The sequence below is a fragment of the Arvicanthis niloticus genome, chromosome 17, assembly GCF_011762505.2.
Source record: "Arvicanthis niloticus isolate mArvNil1 chromosome 17, mArvNil1.pat.X, whole genome shotgun sequence".
In the NCBI taxonomy this organism is placed as follows: Eukaryota; Metazoa; Chordata; class Mammalia; order Rodentia; family Muridae; genus Arvicanthis; species Arvicanthis niloticus.
Window position 1 is genome coordinate 29,654,129 of NC_047674.1, and position 22,089 is coordinate 29,676,217.

At 42.4% G+C, this 22,089-nt stretch overlaps 1 protein-coding gene across 5 annotated transcripts in view; it reads left to right on the top strand.

Moving 5' to 3' along the window:
* Positions 1-22,089, top strand: part of Aff3 (ALF transcription elongation factor 3) — a 454,396-nt gene that overhangs the window by 313,484 nt on the left and 118,823 nt on the right. For all 5 annotated transcript variants that reach the window (XM_034521387.2, XM_034521388.2, XM_034521390.2 and 2 more), the window contains one exon: positions 328-379. In XM_034521387.2, coding sequence (XP_034377278.1) covers positions 328-379 — 52 coding nt within the window. The remainder of the gene's footprint in view (positions 1-327; positions 380-22,089) is intronic.

The window sequence follows — 22,089 nt, forward strand, 5'->3', positions numbered from 1 at the left end:
GGAAACTGATTCCATCTGTAAGATATTCATCTTCTGGCAAGGTCTACACTCCATGTCTCTGCTTGTTTGCAAATAGCTCCTTGGTACCTACTCAGGGACCCGTGCCTGGGCAATTGTATTGCCAAAGCGAAATTTTTTTTTTTTTTCACATTCGGTTCTCAAACAATAAAAGATGTTTTAAAAGCCTCCTGCTGCACACTCTGAATGCTTGTTAATAGGAGCATAGAAGTATGTTTAATCTTACATCTTAAAGACTGTGAGACTGATGTTGGTGTTTTTGTTTTCTTCTTTTTTTTTTTTTTTCTTTTCCTCCACTTCCTTTTTAAGAGAAAGCTGATGCGGAACCAGGGAGTCCAGACAATGGCACATCGAACACTTCGTAAGTGTCTTTTGAGTTTCTCTCTGAGATGACTGTTCTTTAATATGCCTTATAAAATGAAACAGTGTAAGTATCTTGTAATAGTGGTAATCGTAGAGGAAGGAGGCCCACAGTTCTCTTTTTCATGATAATGTCTTTTTAAATGCTTTCGTGCTTTCCGTACAGACACATTTTCAGGTTTTTCCTGCTTTAGCATAGAAAAGGGATCTGGCAAATGCAAATGTTCTTCTTTATAAAGTCGAGATCTAATTAGACTAGAGAGTGCATGCTGGGTAGGATGGAGATAAAACCTTCAAATTTTGGCTAAAGACTTTTAACACTGACATAAGATTTGCAGAACCTTGCACATGTGCTGGGGGACATTCTGTCCCACATGCCACATACTGTGAAGTACCCAAGTCACTTAAAAAGCCTGCCTGCCATCTGCAGTCCCACCTCCGAAATATGTGACAAACCCAGCTATAAATATCACTGAGATCCCAAGAGTCCATTGATGTTTTTAAGTAAAGCAGTTTTTTAAAGATGAGAAAAGACACTTGGAAGGTACCTGTTCCTCGTTCTTATGTTATTATCTTTTCGTCCCTCAGACTTGAAAAAATATAAGTATGTTTTTAATGGTTAATATGACATCTAATTCAGGTACCAGAGCTACAGCTCAGTCGGTTAAACTCTTGCTGGGGCATGTAGTACACACTTACAATCCCAGCACTGGGCAGGCAGTATTAGGCTGATCCGTGGGGCTCAGCAGCCAGCCAGTCTAACCTACTTGGAAAACTCCAGGCCACTGAGTCCATGCCCAGAGTCAAATAATAATGCTACTAATTATTATCATTATCTCATAAACCAATACTCAACACCACCAAAGGACAAACTAACACATGACTGTTTAATCACGATCCATCCCAGGCTTCTGCTTTAAAATGTTAATTTTGGTTACTTTTGGGGAATGAAACATGTTTTATTATTGAAATGACTTCGTGATTGTATCTGTTTCTGGATCAGTGTTCTCATTGCTACCTGAGGTGCTCTTCATTAGCAGCCACAGTCTACAGTGTAGTATCGTGTTCTTATTTTGTCCAAGATCTCTTTCTGTCTATCGAATGGCTCTGCCTTATACAACGTGGCTGCATGTTTAGTAATAGGCATCTCTATAGGTTGTGTTTCTCGGGATATTACCCTTTAAAGTTCTAATGGCTTTCGTCATTGTGTTTTCTCAGAGATAGTAAACATGACAGTCCTAAATGATTAAAATGTTGCTAATCTTAAATTGTGCTTTAGAATATAATGGGGAAAGAGTTTTAATGCCATCTGGAGGCATTCTAAAGAACTGGAAAGAGTAAAGTCACTGAAGGAGTTAGTCATTTTGCATACCATTTGGATGAGATAAAAATGTGTACAGCTAGAGGTAAGCTGTTGGTGAGTTGGGTTTCATTCGGTATTTGATCAGAGATTTGATTCTTATGAAAGTAGCAGTCTTTGAAATGCCTAACAAATTTTCATCTGTCTTGTTTCGCAGACAGATGAAAAGAGCATCAGAAATATGTTAGGAAACCGTCAGCATGTTGTACTTAACTTTACATATTTTAAAGTCTCACTCACCAGACACCAATTTGACTCAAGCAATTTGACACACGGCTAATGATCCCCTCTTCCTTCCGTTATACTTCTATAACATCCACTCCCTGAAATGTTGGTTTCTTCCCCCCCCCCCCCGTGCCTTATTTCTTCTAATGTATAAAAATTAAGTAGGTTATGCAAGGCATTAAGTTTAAGCCCTCTGGTGATATCAAATCCTCGGTATACCCCTCTGTCTTCCTCTGTCGCCTGTGTCATGGTTGCCACTCAAATCACAGGAAACAGAGCTGGGTTTACAAGGCTCTCTTAAAAGTGGGGCACTGTGGGCTCGGAGTCTCTTGGAACCCTTCCCTGACCTTCTGTTACACTCAGGCAAGAGGAACACTGTGATGGACAGTGTAAGACTCTGATGCCTTAGACATGGGTAGTGTAGACATTCTTGTGCATGATATTATATAGACCTACTCATGTATATGCATATGTATGTACTTACTATACTTACATACACAAGCGCGTGCACACACACACACACACACCACACAAATATACACATATACCCCTCATTTGAGTTTTACTGTAATAGGTATAGCAAGGACACTCTGCCCACATTACACATTACATATGAGAGATCTGAGGACCAGAAAGGTTGTCCAATTTAAGGGTTAAATTAGAGCATAAATGTGCCCACCTACCATACTTAGGAATGTACAGTCTTGAGACAGTCAAGCCATGAATTGAAAGGAAATTTTTACAAGGTGAAACAACTTTTTGTTGGAGAGGTATACCCGTTATGGGCTACTGTTACAGAGTATCACAGACTAGATGGTATAACCCAATACAGAAATGTATTTCTCACAGTTTTGAAGACCACTGGTCCCAAAAGAAAGGGTTGAGGAGGTCAGTTCCCTCTGACAGTTGTAAGGGACGGCTCCCTGGGTTCCTGGCCTCACTTCCTGACTCCCATCAGCACATGGCCGTCCTCTCTGCATGCCTCCACAGCATGTCCTTCTTATGTACACTTTTCTCTGGATCTCTTTCTATAAGGTTACCTGCCATGTTGATTAAGGCCTAACTCATTACCTTTAGACATCACCCCAATGGCTTTGTTTGAACATGATTACTTCTATAAAGATTCTATCTCAAAACAAGGTCACATTCTGAGATATTAATTCTGGTCTGAAAAGAAAATGTCCCCCTCAAGTTTCGGTTTTGAACACTTGGTTACTTCCAGCTGACACTATTGGAAAAGATTTGGAGACATTAGCTCTGGGACTTGGCAGCTCACATGAAGGGAATTGTTGAGAATCTCTTGTTGTTGGTCCCTTCTGTCCCTTTTTCTCCTTCCCATCCACTGTGAGGTGAGAACCATCTCTTCCACTTGTCTCCACTGTCCTGATACACTGCCAAAGCTCATGGGGTCAAACTGTGGGCTGAGCCCTCTGAATTGTGCACCAGAATGAATAGTTCCCTCCTTTAAACTGTGTCTTTGAGCCGTTTTTTCACAGATCCATAAAAATAACCAGCATGATACTATAGTTGGAAGGTCATCATGTGGATTTGTTGGGGAGAGGATATTTCAGTCCTCTGTAGCCCTTCAGTGACAGTGACGGCCAGACTTGGAAAGGGGGATGCTCAGGAATCAGAATTTAATAGAAACGGGATGTAGAGTCATCAGAGGGTGGGGCAAAGGGCGAGAGCTTGAAAAAGATAAATGGAAAGTTATGAGTTCCATGGGGCTGAGCAGACATAAACTGTGGCCAAGGCATGATGGGACACACCTGCAATCCTAGATCTTGGGAGGCAGAAATAAGAGGGCCGTTGCAAGTTCAAGGCCAGCTGTGGTCTATTGAAAGCCACAGATACACAGCAAATCCTGTCTCGGAAAAACAAATAGCATTGGGAGGCAAAGCACACTTTCTAAGGAAGTGCCTTCCCTCCTCGCTCTTAATTCTGCTGAGCTGTAAGCCAGTGCACAATAGGACGAAGGGATGGGGAAAATACCTGAGATTTCCTTCAGGATTAATGAGCCAAGGATTCAGGATGAAAGGAGCCATTTAATATTTAGGCTCAAACAAAACCATAAATACCCGCGAAAGGGTATCAGTTACATCAACAATGGAAAAGGTCATGTTAGACAGATCCCACTCCAGAGTATGAGCAAGACTGGAGTCTAACAATTTAAAGCCAAGTATAGAAAGTTTAATCCTGGAAGGAAGCAAAGTGGATTTAGTGAGCCCTTGTATGGCCCCTTCCCTGGGGGCCCTTTGCCATCCACACAAAGCAGCCAGAACTCAGGGATGAAAACCACACTTGTGGTGGCTTGAGATGTCAGAGGATAAAGTCTGCAGTTGTAAAAGTGTGTGGTAATTAGGGGCAGACATTTCATAAAAGAAAAAGCCATAAGAAAGAGACCCTCCCCTCACCCCAATCCTGTATTTAAATCCCCACAGGTGCTTTAATAGCTCCTAATTTGCATAGGTAATGGGGAGATAGGTAATGGGGAGATGCCAGTGAGCACAGTAGAAAGCCAGAACTAGAAAACTGAAAAGGAGCAGAGACTTCAGCTCCTGCCTGGAGTTGGGTATTCAAATCTCACCCAAGATAGAGGTGTTGAGTAAAATTTCAATTTTCCTAAGTCCAGAAGGACCAAGCTTTGGAGTAAAGTCACCCTTGAGGCAAGAGAGACAGTGTAGTGGTAAAAAGCACATACTGTTCTTGCAGAAGACCTGGGTTTGGTTCTCAGGCACCTCACAACCTATAAGTCCAACCCCAAGGGATCCAATGCTGTGCTGGCTTGTATGATAATTTGTCACAAGTTAGAGTCACTGGAGAGGAGGGAACCTCAACTGAGACTATAAAATAAATAACCATAGTGTGTGCCCAGGGATATTACTAGAAGCTGTGCTGAACAGTTTCGCTAGCCAAAAAGTAACTACAGAAATTTAAAAACTAGATTAACAGAAATGGTGACAGAGCAGAAGGAGCAGAAATGAAAGACAGGAGACACCAAGAGGGAGACAGCAAATGTGACTCCAGCCCCAGTGACCAATAGGGAGTCAATAAATGTGAATATGGCTGCAGTGACCAATAGAGAGCCAGTAAATGTGAATCTGGCCCCAGTGACCAATAGGGAGCCAGTAAATGTGAATCTGGCCCCAGTGACCAATAGGGAGCCAGTAAATGTGACTCCAGTCCCAGTGACCAATAGGGAGCCAGTAAATGTGAATCTGGCCCCAGTGACCAATAGGGAGCCAGTAAATGTGACTCCAGTCCCAGTGACCAATAGGGAGCCAGTAAATGTGAATCTGGCCCCAGTGACCAATAGGGAGCCAGTAAATGTGACTCCAGTCCCAGTGGCCAATAGGGAGCCAGTAAATGTGAATCTGGCCCCAGTGACCAATAGGGAGCCAGTAAATGTGACTCCAGTCCCAGTGACCAATAGGGAGCCAGTAAATGTGACTCCAGTCCCAGTGACCAATAGGGAGCCAGTAAATGTGACTCCAGTCCCAGTGACCAGTAGGGAGCCAGTAAATGTGAATCCAGCTGCAGTGACTGTATTAAATGTAAATACATTAAAACCTCCACTTTACAGGGAAAGTACCATGCTGGCTATAAAGAATGCTTGTTGTCTTTATATAGTATTATCTACATATTGTCCACAGTTCAAGTATAAGTAGACAAATAAACTGAAGCCTCGAGATAAATAAGAACTACTTATATAACAATGGGAGAAAACCTCTTAATACTGCTGCCAAATAGTCTCTAAGACAAAGGACATGATCAATATAAGGGACTGAAAAAAGGACATTTCCTAGTGATGATGAAGAAGATACGATATTCATAAATATGTATTACTGCAGACTCAAAAGTCATGACAAAAACTGACTAGACTAGCATTGAAGGGAGATTTTTAACTCATCTTTCTATAGTAATTGGTATAAAAATAAGTAAAATTTTAGAGTTTGTGGAATATATGTACCTTAGCAGCCACTCTGCCTTAAGTATTCATACTGTGCATCACCAAGAAGTGCAAATGCAGTCTTTCCCAAGGCAGAGAGACACCAATCAAGGCTGGCTGGATTGAGAGCAATGGAAATGAAATACCAAACACCATAGCTCGTGCTCCATGATCACACAAAGCAATTGTATTATCAGTCAGTAGTGATAAAGTATCATTTAAATCTCAATATTGGGAAGTTAAATAACATTTCTACGTAAGCTTTGCATTAAAGAACACTTCACAAGTGAAGTTAGAACGTAATTGTGCCTGGGCAGGAAGGAAAGGAGCAGTCGATGAAAATATCTGACACTCAGTAAAAAAACTGAGGAGAACAGGAATATATCCTTACTTTCTTATGTGGGGAAGGACCAAGGTTGACACCAGTGGCTTATTTCTATGTCAAGGCATTAGAAAAACAGGGATGATTAAGAACACTGCTCTTTCAGAGAATCTAGTTTCAGTTCCTATCACCACATCAAGGTGGCTCAAAACCACCTGTAACTCAAACTCCAGAGGAAATCCAACACCTCCAGCCACTGTGGGCACCAGTATTCATGTACATGTACCACATATATACAAAGACATGTATATAAAAATAAATTGTTTTTTAGATGAAGATAGAAGCAATAATAAAATATATTAATTATCTTATATGTTAACCAAAAAGTGATAAAATTTTCAAAAAGAAGCTAAACCTAAGATAAATAGTAAAACATATATACATAATAAAAATAATAGAGATCACCAAATGTAACCCTGACACCAGAACCACATAAAGACCTTATAAAGAAAATTATAATCCAGTATGCTTTATAAAACATTTTGCACAATACTAAGGTATTAACATACCCAATCAGGTGTTTATTAAAAGAATATAATGTACTATGACTTCGTAAGATTTACTACAAAAGTATATGTTTGCTTTAACATTAAAAATGAACTAACATCCTGGGCAGGGTGGCACACACCCTTAATCCCAGTGCTCAGGAAGCAGAGGCAGACAGGCAGATCTCTGAATTTGTCACTCTTATCTACAGAGTGAGTTCTAGGACAACCAAAGCTACACAAAGAAACCCTGTCTTGAAAAATGAATATAATACATATACACATATATGTATGTTAATATATGGCTTTATATATATTGTTTTATATATGTATATTAGTATATTGTTTCATATATATGTTAGTATATTGATAAATGAACAAAAAAGCCAATCTAAGTGGGTACAGCAAAAGTACATGACAAAGATGTTATAAATATACATACATATATATGTGTGTATGTATATACGTATATACATATATACATATATACATACATACACACATATATATATATGTAAATACATATATGTAAATATGTATGTATATGCACATACATGTATATGTAAATTAAGACATGGGGTTCTGTCTGCAAGCCTGAACTGTGGCCTTTGACTTGATCATACATTCCTCATGGCTGGAAGTCTTCCATAAAAGCCAGCCCAGCAACCTGTCAAACTGTGCGATTTGAGGGTCTTGGAAATCTCCATCTGCTTCTAGTAGCACATTTAAAAGTAGTGGTCCAGATGTTTTCCTCCTAAAATCAGCAATATAGTCTGTGGTTGTTACACCTGTCCAGCATTCTACTGGAGAGCCTAGTCGGTCCTATAGGACAAGAAAAGAAAATAGCACACATAAATATTAAGAGGAAAGTAACCCAGAAACAGAGAACCTAGATAGATAGTCATAAGAGCCTTGGTGAAGAACAAGGGCATCCACATTTAAATACCCCATTTCAAAACTTAATCATGAAAGCAGCAAGACAGTGTAGCACTGACTTAAAATAACCAGATGGTATAGCACTGACTTAAAGTAACAAGACCATGTAACACTGACTTAAAGTAACAAAATAGTGTACACTGACTTAAAGTCACAAGATGGTGTAATACTGACTTAAAGTAACAAGAAAGTGTAGCACTGACTTAAAGTAACAAGACAGTGTAGCACTAACTTAAAGTAATAAGACAGTATAGACAGAGCAGTGGAAAAAGACAGGAGTCTGAGGACAGCTGTGGGCACACGACAGCCATGGACACAGTTGCCTTTCTACACACATAGCAATGCAGGCTGGCTAGGAAGGAAAGCCTTTCACCAACAAATACCAAGGTACCTAGTGAAGGACTGAGTCTCCTACTTCATTCAGCTGCAGAGATAGGTAATAGACCTCAGTATAAAACCAAGATGACAGAACTTCTAGGGGAAATTAAAGAGTGGCTCCTTCACTGCTTGAAAATAGAAGTTTTCTAGCAAATCATACAACCAGACAACAGAAAGAAAAATCCTAATAAATTTACCTGTATCAAAAGGAGCCTATTTCATCAGAAGGAAAGGGCGAGCAGCAACGGTAACTTATCTTATTCTGCTATAAATACATTAAGTGGTGAAGGCAGGACTTGAAGCCCAGACCTCAATCATAGAGCAAAGTTCATAGCTGGTGTCCATTGCTGCTGTCTCAAGACCGAATGTGCTCCTTCAGAGGTGGCAACTATCCTGGGAAGAACAAATCTTAGTGTAATGCCTGAAAACTAGGCCAAAGTGTCACTAGATAGTCCTCTAACCTAGGAACTGCAGAATAATGACCAGATGGAGATTTCCAAGACCCTCAAATCATACAGTTTGACAGGTTGCTGGGCTGGCTTTTATGGAAGACTTCCAGCCATGAGGAATGTATGATCAAGTCAAAGGCCACAGCTCAGGCTTGCAGACAGGACCCCAAGGGAGTGCCCCTTTACACTTGTGGATGTCTCTCAATCGGCCAGAGTAAGCGTGCCTTGAGAGAATGACGATTATAAATGGCTTTCATAAATCAAGGTAATGAGATTAAACAAAAGGGTTAAACTCCTAAGAAGAAAAAAATAATAACCAAAATGAAGTAGAAAGAAAATGGCCCATTCAGGTGCCTACATTGTAAAAGAGTTGGAAGTTATTATAAGCTGGACTGAATTGTAGCGACCCATGAAATGTTCGTTCTTTCAAAGGTAGTATATGGAAAGTGCCCGTTACCATGCCAGCACCCAATAATTCATCGTTATTGCCATTATAAGAGTATTTATGATGAATAAAAGCTTGAAAACAGCCCTATCGCTGTGGACATTTGGAGCTTTATTAGAAGCTTAATTTGTCCTTAAGTAGAGAATTTAGAAACAATGAAAAAGATTAAAGACAAACTAGTACAAAGTTTTTTAAAGGGTTTCCAGTGAGGCCAGGACTAAGAAATAACCAGTATCAGTCTACTCCATGGGTGATGCCCAGAACAAACTCTCCCCACAAGCCTTCACAGGGCAGGACCATATGCAAAAGCTTTGCCTTACTCCAGAGAGCATGCATGGCCAAAAAAGGTTCCATGGACTTCCCTTAAAAACATCTTGCCCAGTGTGGGCACTGCTCACTGGGGAAGAGTCGGTCTGGCTGAACCTGCCATGCTGGTGTAAGCAGGCTGTTGAGCTGTGAGAGACAGCTTGTTCATAGAGATGAAAGGGTTCATTTAAAATTTCCATGCTCGTTGCAGAATCACCTTAAAAATGTTAATTACAGAAGAAATGATTGCTAAACATATCAAGAACATGCCATTTATACATAGGCATTTAATAATCAAGTTACACAAAATGGTCAGCTAACAGTATCTGGAAGTTGATCAAAGTCTATTGGAGAATGGTTTCCCCTCCAAAAAAAAAAAAAAAAAAAAAAAAAAAAAAAAAAAAAAAACTGGTTTGGTTTGGTTTTAAACTGAGAAACTTGAAACCATGGTGGTATTTATTTTGGCTGCGGCAATATGAGTGTAAAATGATGAATTGTGTTTGATCTTTCAGCTTATTAGGTGTCTTCTCTGTATCTCTTAAGTGATTCACCAAGATCTTGTTAGCTAGAGAGCAGAGAAAACTAACGAAACAGCCCTTTGCTGGGAAAGACTAGCTAGATCCTGTTTCTCCCACTCTCAGATACCAAGGATGAAAAATAAGCAAAGGACCCCTCATTGCCCCCAGATCCCTTCAGACCACTCATCATACAGAAACCCAAAGTAGATGCAGGCCTGTGAAGGAATGAGGCATGATCTCTCAGAGGCTGCCATGAGCAGCCAGAGTCACTGTGGCTTGTGGAGGAGAAGAGAGGCCAAGGTTGTCATCCATTTTGCCCAAGAGAGAAGTCAGGTGTTAGATCACCTCGCTTAGCTCTCCTGTTGATGTGGGAATCAGTAAGGTATGCCCTTCCAGAGCAAGACTAGAAACTCTGTCTTCTGTGATGCTGGTTGGAGGCTCGACCCAAGGGCCGGTAGAGAAGCCTCTAGCAAAATAGAGGAGTCCATTCTTGTGTCCTTTGTTTGATTCCCTAGGACCTCACACATATCTTCCAGGGCTCCATCAAACACACTTCCTTTCAGACTCTGTCTAGCTTACCCAAGGGTTTTGGTTGTTTGTTTCCCTTCCGGATTTTGTAATATGGTTTTTACCAATCCACAGCATAAGGTTTATCATCCTGACCCGTTTTAAGTCGGGTGGCTTGAGGTACATTGTCAGGGACTTGCTGACATGTCATCGTAACCCAGGACTCAGCACCCCCAGTGGCTAAACTGCAACTTCACATCTCACTGTTCCTGTCCCAGACCCATCCTTCCCATGTATGGCTCTGTATTTGCCCCTCCTGGGTACTTTACATAAGTTAAAATAGAGTATTTTTGGTTCAAAGCTGACATCTCTGTTTCGTTCATGCTACATCATGTGGCAGAACTTCCTTCCTTCCCAAGCCTGAAGAACATTTTGTTGCATGTTCTAGACTATCCCTGACTTTCAAAGCTTTGAGTTGCATTTTTTTTAAATCTTGGAGTAGGGGATGGCATGCACATGTCATGGGGTCAGAGATCAGAGGTCAGAGGAGAGCTTCCAGTGTTGAGCCTCATCTCCCTGTTGTTAGCCTCTGCATATGGAAGGCTGGCCAATTTGTAGACTTTGTTTCCTTAGGCTTCCAGGGAGTTTCCTGAACCTGCCTCCCATCTCACACTAATGTGAGAATCTCCTGAATTGCATCTCCCAGCCCAAGGTTCGCTGGGATTACAGATGTCTGCTCCTGCATCCAGCTTGGCCTGAGTTGTGGGGAACAAAACTTCATCTCTCACACTGGCACAAGTACTTTATTCACTGGGCCATCTCCCAAGCCCTTGCTCTGTGCTACCCAGCTGAAACAGGACTGGCCTACAACACTACAACACTCCCCAGGGAACTCAAAAGTATCTTCGTGGGACCTACGTAATTTTTAGTTAAAGAACTGAAAGCCAGAAGACTGTAGGACCTAGTCACAGGCTTGTGATGGAGCTGCTAGGGCCCTGTGTGATGAGAAGTTTCTAGTGACCCCTAAAGAGACCACATAGAAAGCTGATGATGGACATGTGCTTACAGTGGACAGTCTCTAGAGCAGTGGTTCTCAACCTTCCTACTGCCAGGAGCCTCTTATCACTAGTACCCTCTCCATACACCTGGCACCTGAGAGAGTTCCACGGATTAAACACCTGTTTTGTTTGGTGCTTAACTGGATACATTGTTTCATTCAGTCCATAGGACAGTCTGCTGAGGTGCATTACTACACTGTATCACCAAGCAGTGAGCTGGCTCCCTGAGGCTTCACAGTTGGCAGCAGCCGTTCCTCATGTTGTGGTAACCCCAAACCACAAACTTATTTTCATTGCTACTTCATAACTGTAATTTTGCTACTGTTGGGAATCGTAATGTAAATATCTGTGTTTTCTGGTGATCTTAAGAGTCCTCTGTGAAAGGGTTGTTTTACCATGAAAGGGGTTACGGCCCACAGATTTAGAACCACTGCTTTAGAAGAAGGCATGGCACCCTTGCAATGAGCCTTTCAGTCCACAGAGCCTATCCTGGCAAACTTTAGTTGCTCTGTGTTCTCAGTGACCTTAGCAGGTGCTAACTATCCTCTCCCCCCCAACCCCTTTTTTGGAGAAGACCTTTGGCTGTAGAAGGATTGTGTCTTGTTACCACATTGACTGACTGTTACAGACAGTAAATATCACCTGCCATTAATGGATTGGTTTTGTTTTCTCCTGGCATAGCCCTGCCTTCCCTACAGCCTCCTCTCCGTGCTTGTTTGTAGGAGCCTCCCCCAGCATTCAGAACGTTGTATTTACACAGTGCCAAAGTCCCGATACAAGTAAATAAATTGGTACAAGAACCCAGCAATGATTGGAACATGTTGACTGTTTGTGCGTTTTGTGCACTTTCTCTCGAAGTGCATCACTGTGAGCTGAATTTGTTCTCTCTTCCACACAGTCTAATATAGGAACCTCTGAAATGCACAGCTGAAGTGGTTACACACTAGATCCACCCTTGCCCCTTATCACAGGTCCCCTCTTTGTACACCTGGCACCTGAGAGAGTTCCACAGATTCAACACCTGTTTTGTGCCAGGTGCTCAACTGGATACATTGTTTCATTCAGTCCATAGGACAGTCTGCCGAGGTGCATTACTACACTGTATCACCAAGCAGTGAGCTGGCTCCCTGAGGCTTCACAGTTGGCAGCAGCCACGCCAGAAGTCTGGCTGGTTGCCCGGCTTCAGAGCCGCTGACAGGCACTGCTTTAGGTCTGTGGCCTGGCACAGGGGACCTCTGAAGAGAGGAGCAGTCCTTAAGGAAGAAATGCCATTTCTAAACAAAGGGCTGATAGTTCCCTAAAAACCTCCTCCAGCTTCATCTCCCACCTACTGACAAGAGAGCGGCCTCTGGAGGGCCTGTGAGGATACAGGGAAAGCCAGGCCCCAGGCCTTAGTTCATGCCCTGCGGGAGCCTGCACAGTATGGGCATAGCCAAGCCAAAGTCTGGAATTCTCTTACCAGCCACAGCCCACCTGCTCACCTCAGAGGGCCTCTGCTGCTGGCACAGGGTGCCACAGTGAAGCCATGCCTACAGGATGTCATGAGAGAATGTAAAATGTGTTGGCCTCTACAGTTAAGGTTCTGCCATAGAGAATTACCCACTTCCACCTCTAGTCTGACATGGCTGAAGTATTCACAGAACAAAAATACACAGTTAGGGCAGATGATTGAAATTGTACGCACATGCCTACATATGCTCACCTTTTTAGGTTGTTTTCTTTTTTTCAATACTTTTCATAGTTAAAAATAAGGACTGTATGGAATTTCAAGCATTCAGACAGCAAAAGAGAGTATATAGTGACCACAGGTTGGCATAGTTATGCTAAGTGGACACTATGATGTAGACTAGTTGTGTTATTTAAAACCGTATGAACTGAAACAGTGAGTTGTCCTTGGAGTGAGTTAGCTCAGAATCTTTACAGCAACTCAGAGTAGACATAGCACTTCCATTTTATAGAAAAAGAAGTAGAGGCCCAGTAAGTGCATGTACACATACAATAGACAGACCAGTATTATTGGATTTTTTGTTTTGACATTTTTATTGTCTGTATGGGTGCTTGCCTGCATGTATGTCTTCACACCATGTGCATGCAGTGCCCAAAAATGCCAGGAGAGGGCGCCAGATCTCCTGAAGCTGGAGTAATATGCAGTTGTAAGGCACAGTATCTGTGCTGGGAACCCAACCTATGGAAGAGCAACCTGTGCTCTTATCCACAGAGCCATCCCTAGCCCTTAGGCCAGAGTTCTAAATTTTGAAAGTACTTTGTCCATGGACACTGGATTACATTAAAAATACAAACAGAAATTGACAGCTGAAGTGGTCGCAAGGTGTGTTCAGTGGTTTAGAAGTGCTCTGTGAAGCTGGATATCTGGTGTGTTGATACAGAAGTGAGCTAAGGGACATTTAACATAAGAGGTGGAGCCTGATAGAGTCTTCAGTTCCTTGGGGTTGCTGGTTTCTTGGGCATTGTAAACCCTAAGCCTGCCCCCTGAATCTCTCTGGCTGTTAGTTTTGTGATCATTTTTTGTGATCATTTGTGACATCTGCCTCTAGGTCCTCACCAAAACCAACCGGACACCAGAACCCTCTAGAACTTGGACCCAAGCCAGCCTCTTAGCTTTGAAAGGTTTCCCAGCTGGGGTATTTTGTTAGAGCAATAGAAAAGGAATAATTTCAGAAGGAAGCCAAGCAAGTGAGTGATCTCACTTGGAAATTTGTTTGACACAAAAATTAAAAGATTGATTATATATAATCAATTACTTACATTTAATTAATCTAAGATAGAAGGAGTATTGGGCTTTTTAAAATGTTTTTGTTTGTTTTGAATTTCCCTGGAATAAATAATATAAGTAAAGCAAGAGTAACTGAGTAGAAATAATAACCATAAACCTTTGCTTCTCAGACCGATATGATAAAAATTTCAGAAGCTGTATACTCTGAAAATATTTTTCCAATCAGTATATATAGAAAATATAGACAGAAAATATTTATAGATTTGAGGAAAATACATTCATTTGATCACAAGACAAAATTTCTTTTTATGAGCTATCCTCAAAAATGGGGAGTTTTCCCAATTTTGTGCCTCTCACCTCCTTTTTAGTGTGAGTTGGGCAATCTGAGCCCCATGCCCCAAGATTACTGAACATCTCTGAACACTTTTCCTTTGTTTTTTCTTGTCACTTGCAGTGGGGTCCTTCTCAGAAAAGGCATCTATGCATGAGAGGTTTCTGGTTGAGCCAGGATTTGACCTAGTTTGACTCCTGGGACCATGCTTTTCAGGACACCTCTGTAGATTGTCTGTTCTGACCACTAGACTTCAGCATATTTCCAAGATGATGAATATTGATGTGTCTCTAAATAACCAGAGTTTTTAATCATCACTGTTACTGATCATGCCAAATGCCTCTGAACAAATGCTGAGCAGAGAAGATTCCAAATTGATGTTCAGTGTTAGAATAAATAATCAGCTCAGACCCAGGCTTGTACGGTTGGGAGCTGCACTGGGGTCTGTTGTTACCTGAGCACATTGGTGTAAGTGCTGACCTTGGGTGGGGCTGAAAGAGACCCTGATGCCTTGCTGGACTTTGTCCATACCATGCTGCTCTCGGCTCTGAGGAGCTTTCAATCTAGCGTGTAGGTCACAGTTAAAATGAAGGGATACTGTGGAGAGCTTCCGAGGCCAGGAGCATTCAGAAGGAAGGTCGTTGGAAAGTTCTCCTCCTCTGGGAGGTGTAAATGGATGCCTTTGTTGGTTTTTTTATCCCTCTCTCGAACCTCTGAGTAGAGATGCCAGATAAAATACAAGACACCCAGTTCAATTTGAATTTCAGATAAACAAGGAATAATTTTCAGTGTGTGTCCTGCGCAACATTTAGGACGTACATATGCAAAAATATTATTTGTTGTTTACATAAAATTCAAATTCAGTGGGAAATCCCATTAGTTTCGCTTACTAATTTTAACACCCTGCGGATATCACATAGACTCTTGACTCAAATGTCTTCAGTGATAAGTGGAGAGGAGAAGAGAGAGAAAGAGGCAGAAGGAAAGAATGAATGCTGGGAAGCTGCCAAGTAAAATAACTAAATTTTGAAGAAGAAGAAGAAAAAAAAAAAGAATTCCTAAAACTGAGGTCATAGAATGGAAAATATCTGTTTCGTGGAGTCTTGAGCCTGAATATTGGCTGAGGGGCAGGGGGTGGGAGGATAATGGGGGAGGGGGAGACCCCAACCCTGTTCTTTGCATCTGTGTGGCTCTACTTATCCAGGAAGGGAAGATTTGGAACGTGAAGATCCTTAAGCCCTGGCACTCAATTTATTAATTGCAGGTTTTGTTTTTCCTGCAAGATGCTTTGCCAATTGGATAGCAAGGAAAGGTACTAACTTCAGCTCTCGTTTGTAAGATGCCCTTGAAACTTCGTGGGTAACTTCTGTTCGCCTTGTGCTAAAAAGCAGAAACCGATCTGATAATTGATAGAGAGAGGAATCTGCCCTATTTGAAAAACACAGATTGGTTGTGAATCGAGAAGATGGGTTTTTCTTTCTTTCAAGTTAAAAATATTAACTGACAGCTCGGGACTGTTTGCTTCTCCTTTATCTCTAGCCAGAAAAATCACTCTAATCAAGAAACCTCTTGTCTTCATCCTGAGCACGTCACAGACATGACGCTGTTCCTGGGAGACGGAGTTTTAACTATGCATGGGGCAAACAATGGTTGGAATGTGTAGCGTGTTATTTAAATCACGTGTGCTAGGTTCTGACCTGCAGAGCCACAGCTGGATCAAGCCTTAAGCAGGGTAAGAGTCATTTCATGTTACTGGTTTACTTTCAGTATTACAAGCACGGGTGACTCTGGGTGAAGCACAATCTCCAGGTTTGTACTGGCTATTTCCGAGTGCTACCATGATTGTCCTATGGGGTTGGGGGGGGAGGCGGATGGTTTCTGTCTGTGCCGTGAACTACAGTTTAACACATGGCAGCGTTAGGATTGCGGCCTCAACATTGGATCACATTTTTATTTAGTGTGAGAGACAAGAGTCTGCACTGTGGAGATGTTTTTCAAGGATTGTGCTTGCAAATCCCTAAGGCCAGACAGCTGCACAGGAGCCTCCTGTTTCTATCACTTGGTTTCTTTCTCTTTGCTGGAAGAAAAAAAAAAAAATGCTGATGATGCAAGAGATTGACCAAATTCATTATAGGCCTTCCAGATAAGATTTTTTTCTAATTTCTAAAAAAAAAAAAAAAAAAAAAAAAGTGTCATATCTCTTCTGCCTTTTCTCTTGGCCCACACCTTACAAGCTCTTTTAAAGTAATGGCATGGCATTCTGCACACATCCCACTTCAAAGACTTCAACAAGTTCCCAAAGCCAGTCTCTCTCCCAACAGCCAGAGATAGCTATAGGGACAGGGAACCACGTAGCCAGCCTGTGGCAGTCAGCAAGAGACAAGTACAGTTTTGAAGGGAGAGATAATCAGGATTGTCCGGTGAGTTACTGACCAGTTTTGGCGGTACATGGGTGTGCCCCGGCCAAAGAGGTTTCCTCCATCCAACCTCAAGGCTTTACATCATAAACAGGCTGTATCCCAGGCATCAATAACCTTTTAAAAATATTATGGCATAGGGAGATGGCTCAGTGGGTAGGGTGGTTGCAGTCAAACTTGAGGGCCTGAGTGCAAATTCTCAACACCCACATAAAAATGGGGTGAGGTAGCCTATACCTGTAAACCTAGTCGTGAGATACATGGAGATGGGAACATCCCCAGAGCTCACTGCTTATCCAGACTAGCCAAAACAGGGAGCCCCAAGCCCAGTAAGAGTGATCCTGTCCCAAAAATAAGGTGGAGAGTGGAAGATCCCCACCTTCACCCTTTGACTTCTGCACTCTCACTCTTTCTCTCTTTCTCTCTCTTTCTCTCTCTCTCTCTCTCTCTCTCTCACACACACACACACACACAAAATGAATGGATGAATAGCTGGATAAATAAAATGAAATATTAATAAATCAAATCAGAGTTAATCAAACTGACAGTAGTGGTGCATACTTTTGGCCCTAACTACTCAGGAGGCTGAGACAGGGAGATTGCTTTGAGTCCAGGAGTTAAGACACCAGCCTAGGCGTAGAAAGATGTCATCTTAAACAACAGTTACATCATTTCCTGTTCCTGTAACTGTGAAGTGTATTCATGATTTAAAAAAAAATCATCACTAAGTCCAGTCCTGCATGCCAACTACTAAAGATACTGAGACATGGTACTGAGACATGGGATTGCATGTTCAGGGCCAGCCAGGGCTATGTGGTGAGTTCAAGGCAACTTAGTGACACTCTATCTCAAAGTAAAAACAAACAAAAAAAGGAAAAGAGAATCAGCTTAGACACCCATCAGATGACAAGTGGATAATTAAAATGTGGTAAACATATAATAGAATTATATATTATATTTCTTAAGCCATAAAGAAAAATGAAATTAGGAAATCTGTAGGAAAGTGAATATGTATGGAAAGTATTATATTAAGTAAGGCACCCCAGACCCAGAAAGACAGTAACCATGTTCCTCTATCGTGTGCAGATCCTGGCTTCTAATTTGTGTCTCTCTGTGTGTGCATGTGTCTGTCTGAATGTGTGTCTGTCGGTGAATGTATGTCTATGTGTGTGGGTGTGTGTGGGTGTGTGTGGGTGTGAGTGGATGTGGATGTGTGTCTCTTTGTGTGCATGGGGGGTATGGGAGTGTATGTATGTATGTATGTGTGTGTATGTCTGGGTGTGCATGTGTGTGTGTCTCTGTCTCATCGTGCATGTGGGGGGGTATATGTATGTATGTGTGTGTATCTCTGTGTTTGTCTCTGTGTGCGTGTGTGTGTGTGTGTGTGTGTGTGTGCGTGCATGTGTGTACATGTGTGTCTGAGTATGTGTGTTGGAGTGAATATGGGTCAGGACAGGAAACTAGGAGGAAAGAAGCTTTAAAGATGACCACGGGGGGGGGGGAGATAAAACACAGGGCGTAAAAATAAAAATGGAAATGGCACTATTAGGACAGGAACAACAAAAGCAAAATGCATGAAAACGCCACAGTAAAATCTGTTGACAGACAGGTGAATGGATGGACAGACAGACAGACAGACGGAGAACAAGGTAGCTGGGGAGTATATGTAGTTTAGTGGCAGAGAGCTTGTTGTAAGCAGGTTTATTCTTCAGTTCTACCAAAGACAGAGTGGGGTGAGGGGAAGAGGAACAGAAGAAGAGAATGTTCTAACTCAGGAGGTTCTCATCTTCCTGAACCCTGTGGTGCTGTGAATAAGAATGGTCCCATTGGCTCAGACAGGTGAACACTTAGTCACCAGGAAGCAGAGCTTGATAGAAATATAAGGGTTAGGAGCTGTGGCCTTATTGGGGGAAAGGTGTCACTGCAGGTGAGCTTTGAGGTTTCAGAAGCCCATGGGAGAGTCAGTCTCTCTCTCTCTCTCTCTCTCTCTCTCTCTCTCTCTCTCTCTCTCTCTTTCTCAAGTTTTAGGTCTCAGCTACTTCTCGCACCACACACCGTGCTCCCTCCCACCGTGTTCCCCTTACATGATGGTAATGGACTAAGCCTCTGAAACTCAGTCCACAGCCCACAGTTAAATACTATTCCTTCATCAGAATTGCCTCGATCATGGTGTCTCTTCACAGCAACAGAACAGCAGCTAAAAACACCACCCCAAATCCAAACGGTGTGTTCTTTCCAAGACTAGGGAGCTAGTGCTGTCTGTCCCTTCAGGTTCCCTTAGCACGGCTTCTCTCACAGGGTTCTGTCCCTTTTGTGTCCTAGGCTGCTGGCTAGAAAGTTTTGTCTGTTTCATCCTTTACCCTCCGAGGAGACTTGATCTCCAACTGGCAGCTTCTTGGTTCCTTGTCTGTATGATCCTGCCAAATTAACTTACATTAGACGAGACTGGGTGCATGTGGCAGGGTAAGGCTATAGACCCAAATTAACTTACGTAAAGGATAGTTGATTCTACTGTTTTTCTTCTCTGATGATCAATAGCTGGACTCCTAAGATTTATGTTCAGATTTCTACCCTGGCCTTTAGGGTCTTTTGTACTCTTTGTGTGGTTATTTATTTCACCATTTTTCTCTCCACGGTACTGGGAATTTTAGTCCTGGGGTTTGCTCAGCCACCACTAAGCTACACCCTTAGCTCCATACTTGTTTTCTCTGGCCTCATTTACCACTTCCTGTCTTTACCCCCCAGGCCCCACACGGAGCACCCAAAATGTTAATAAGCTTTCTCTTACTCTTAATATGTACCCACATGGACCTCCTCTGCTCTCGTGGGTGTGCCATTCTCTGTACCCAAAGTGGCTTCTCCTCATTTCCTCTGACATCTCTAATTTCTCAAATGAGATAGTATGCCATTTCCCTGTGGCAAGGCTTGCTTGGGTCCTATTAACCAACTCGCTCTCTCCCTCTACCATTAGATGATGCATTTATTCACAATAAAATGAAGATACAGTCACCCCTTGACATCAGAGGGCAGGGTGGTTCCAGGCCCCATGGAGGATAGCATAAAACTTAAAACTGCATAGTGTATGTGCATAACCTGCCCCCCCCACACACACACACCTTCCTCTGTTTCTCAGTAAAGTTCTGTGCACCTAGTGCATATAAAGAGCTCCCAGACATTTGAGCATTAAAGAAACAAGCCTGCAGGTGACACAGATGACAGACACAGGAGCAGGGGAGGGAGAGCGAGCATCCTTGAGCCTTGAACAAAATGAAACTCAAAGCCTCAATAAGTTATCATTACGTGCTCACATTGGCTAAAATAAAGAATACACCAACTGCAAGTGCTGGCAAGGATGAAGAGGACCTGGATCACTAAGCTCAGCACTGCTGCAAATGTAAAACGCACGGCCATGCCAAAAAAAAAAAGTTTGGCAATCCTTTTTATGGCTAAAAATGGACCAGAAGTCACACTCTTGGGCATGCATCCCAGAGAAATGAAATTTTATTCTCACGCAACTTGTACATGAAGGCTCATAGCAGTTTTTTTTTTTTTTTTTTTTTTTTTTTTTTTTTTTGTTAAAGTCCCAAACTGGAAACTAACTCCATGTTCACAGCATTATAAATTATTCTGCAGTAAAGAGTATGAACTGTTGAAACACATGATGAATTAGACAACTTGGGCAGAGTCAGAGTAAGTAGTCTCCGAAGAGTTCCCCCATTCTCAATGTAGATAGCATCTGAGCAATGCCTAGAGTATGAAGATTTAAACAGGATCACGGTCACCGTTGGTTAGGGTAGTGGAGAGGATGCTGTAAAGACAGTGAGGTAGAGACAATGAGGCCAATCAATGTCTTGGGGCAGCGGACTGCAGCACATCCCCATGTGTGCAGTCATCCATATGCATGTGTAACCGCTGAGACCTGAACATGCACTCTACAGGATCCCAGTGGCCATTACCTGGTTTCTGCACTGTGCTGCAGTCATGACAGATACTGGCATTGGGTGCATACATGTGGTTCAGTGACTGAGCACATTCGAAGTGTATCTGCTGGCCAGGTCCAACATTCAGTGTGGAAAACAAAGATGTTCCTATTGGCAGAGTAGGGGTGAGGTTTAGGACATCCCTGTGCATCTCACGACAGCTTTGCATGAATCTGTGTCTAAAGCCACACCAGTGAACCTAAAGAAGTAGCTGTTGTGTTTCTGCGTGTTTCCTTCTAGTCTCGGCCTCTGATGATGAGGATGCCCAGTGAGAGTTAGACAGAATCCTCCAGTCTCCTAGAGTATCAGGCTTCGGGGTGTTGTTGAGTTTTCAGGTGTTCCTTTTTGTTCTCTGGGCATGTCCTTGGCTCTCTGGCCACATAGCCACACCTCCTTTGTGGGCTGTCTGTCACCTGTGTCCTCAACTGAAATGCACCTGAGTGCTAGTGAATATTAGCTGTCCCAGTCCACCATCACCTTGGGTACATGCCCACATCTGGCACACTCAAACAGTTCCTGTCTTTGCTTCTATCTCCGCTCTCCCTTGCCTATCCGAGATAGGCTGTCCCTCAGCACCTGTCGTAAAATGTCCCAGGAACCTGTGAAATGCACTGGGCTCCTCAAGTTCTCAAAGCACGCAGTTGAGTCTTTTTAGGTCAGGCAACTTTCTCTTGCAGAAATTAAGGCTAGCCCCAGCTCAGCAGACTGCCCAGTCTTTCTGTCCTTCCTCCACCCTTATCCCCCACCAGCAGGCAACAAGTTGACTTTTGGCAACACAGCCAAAAGTATCCATTAGAACACCATCTTAGGTCCTTGAATTTCCCAGACCCTGGCCCTTTATTTTCTTCTCCTGGTATTCTGTACAGTCGGTGTATGTCCTGTTAAACCAAGCTGACAATGGACTTGACATGAAAATTTAATAACTAATAAAAACCAGAGTATGAATATGTTTTAAGGCTATAATCTCTAGGGGTTGAACAAATGGCTTAGTTTAGAATGCTTGCTGAGGTCTTCCTGGAGGCCTGAGCCTGGTGAGCATCTGTAATTCCAGCTTCAAGAGATCTGTTACCTTCTTCTGATGATGCCTGCACGCACACATGTGCTTCCTCACACATGGATACACACATATACACATAATTAAAAATTAAATTTTGTGTATGTACATATAATTATTTACATACCTATATACATAATACATATATGCATATATACACATACATATTTCATGAGTTTCATTTCTCTCCATGCCTT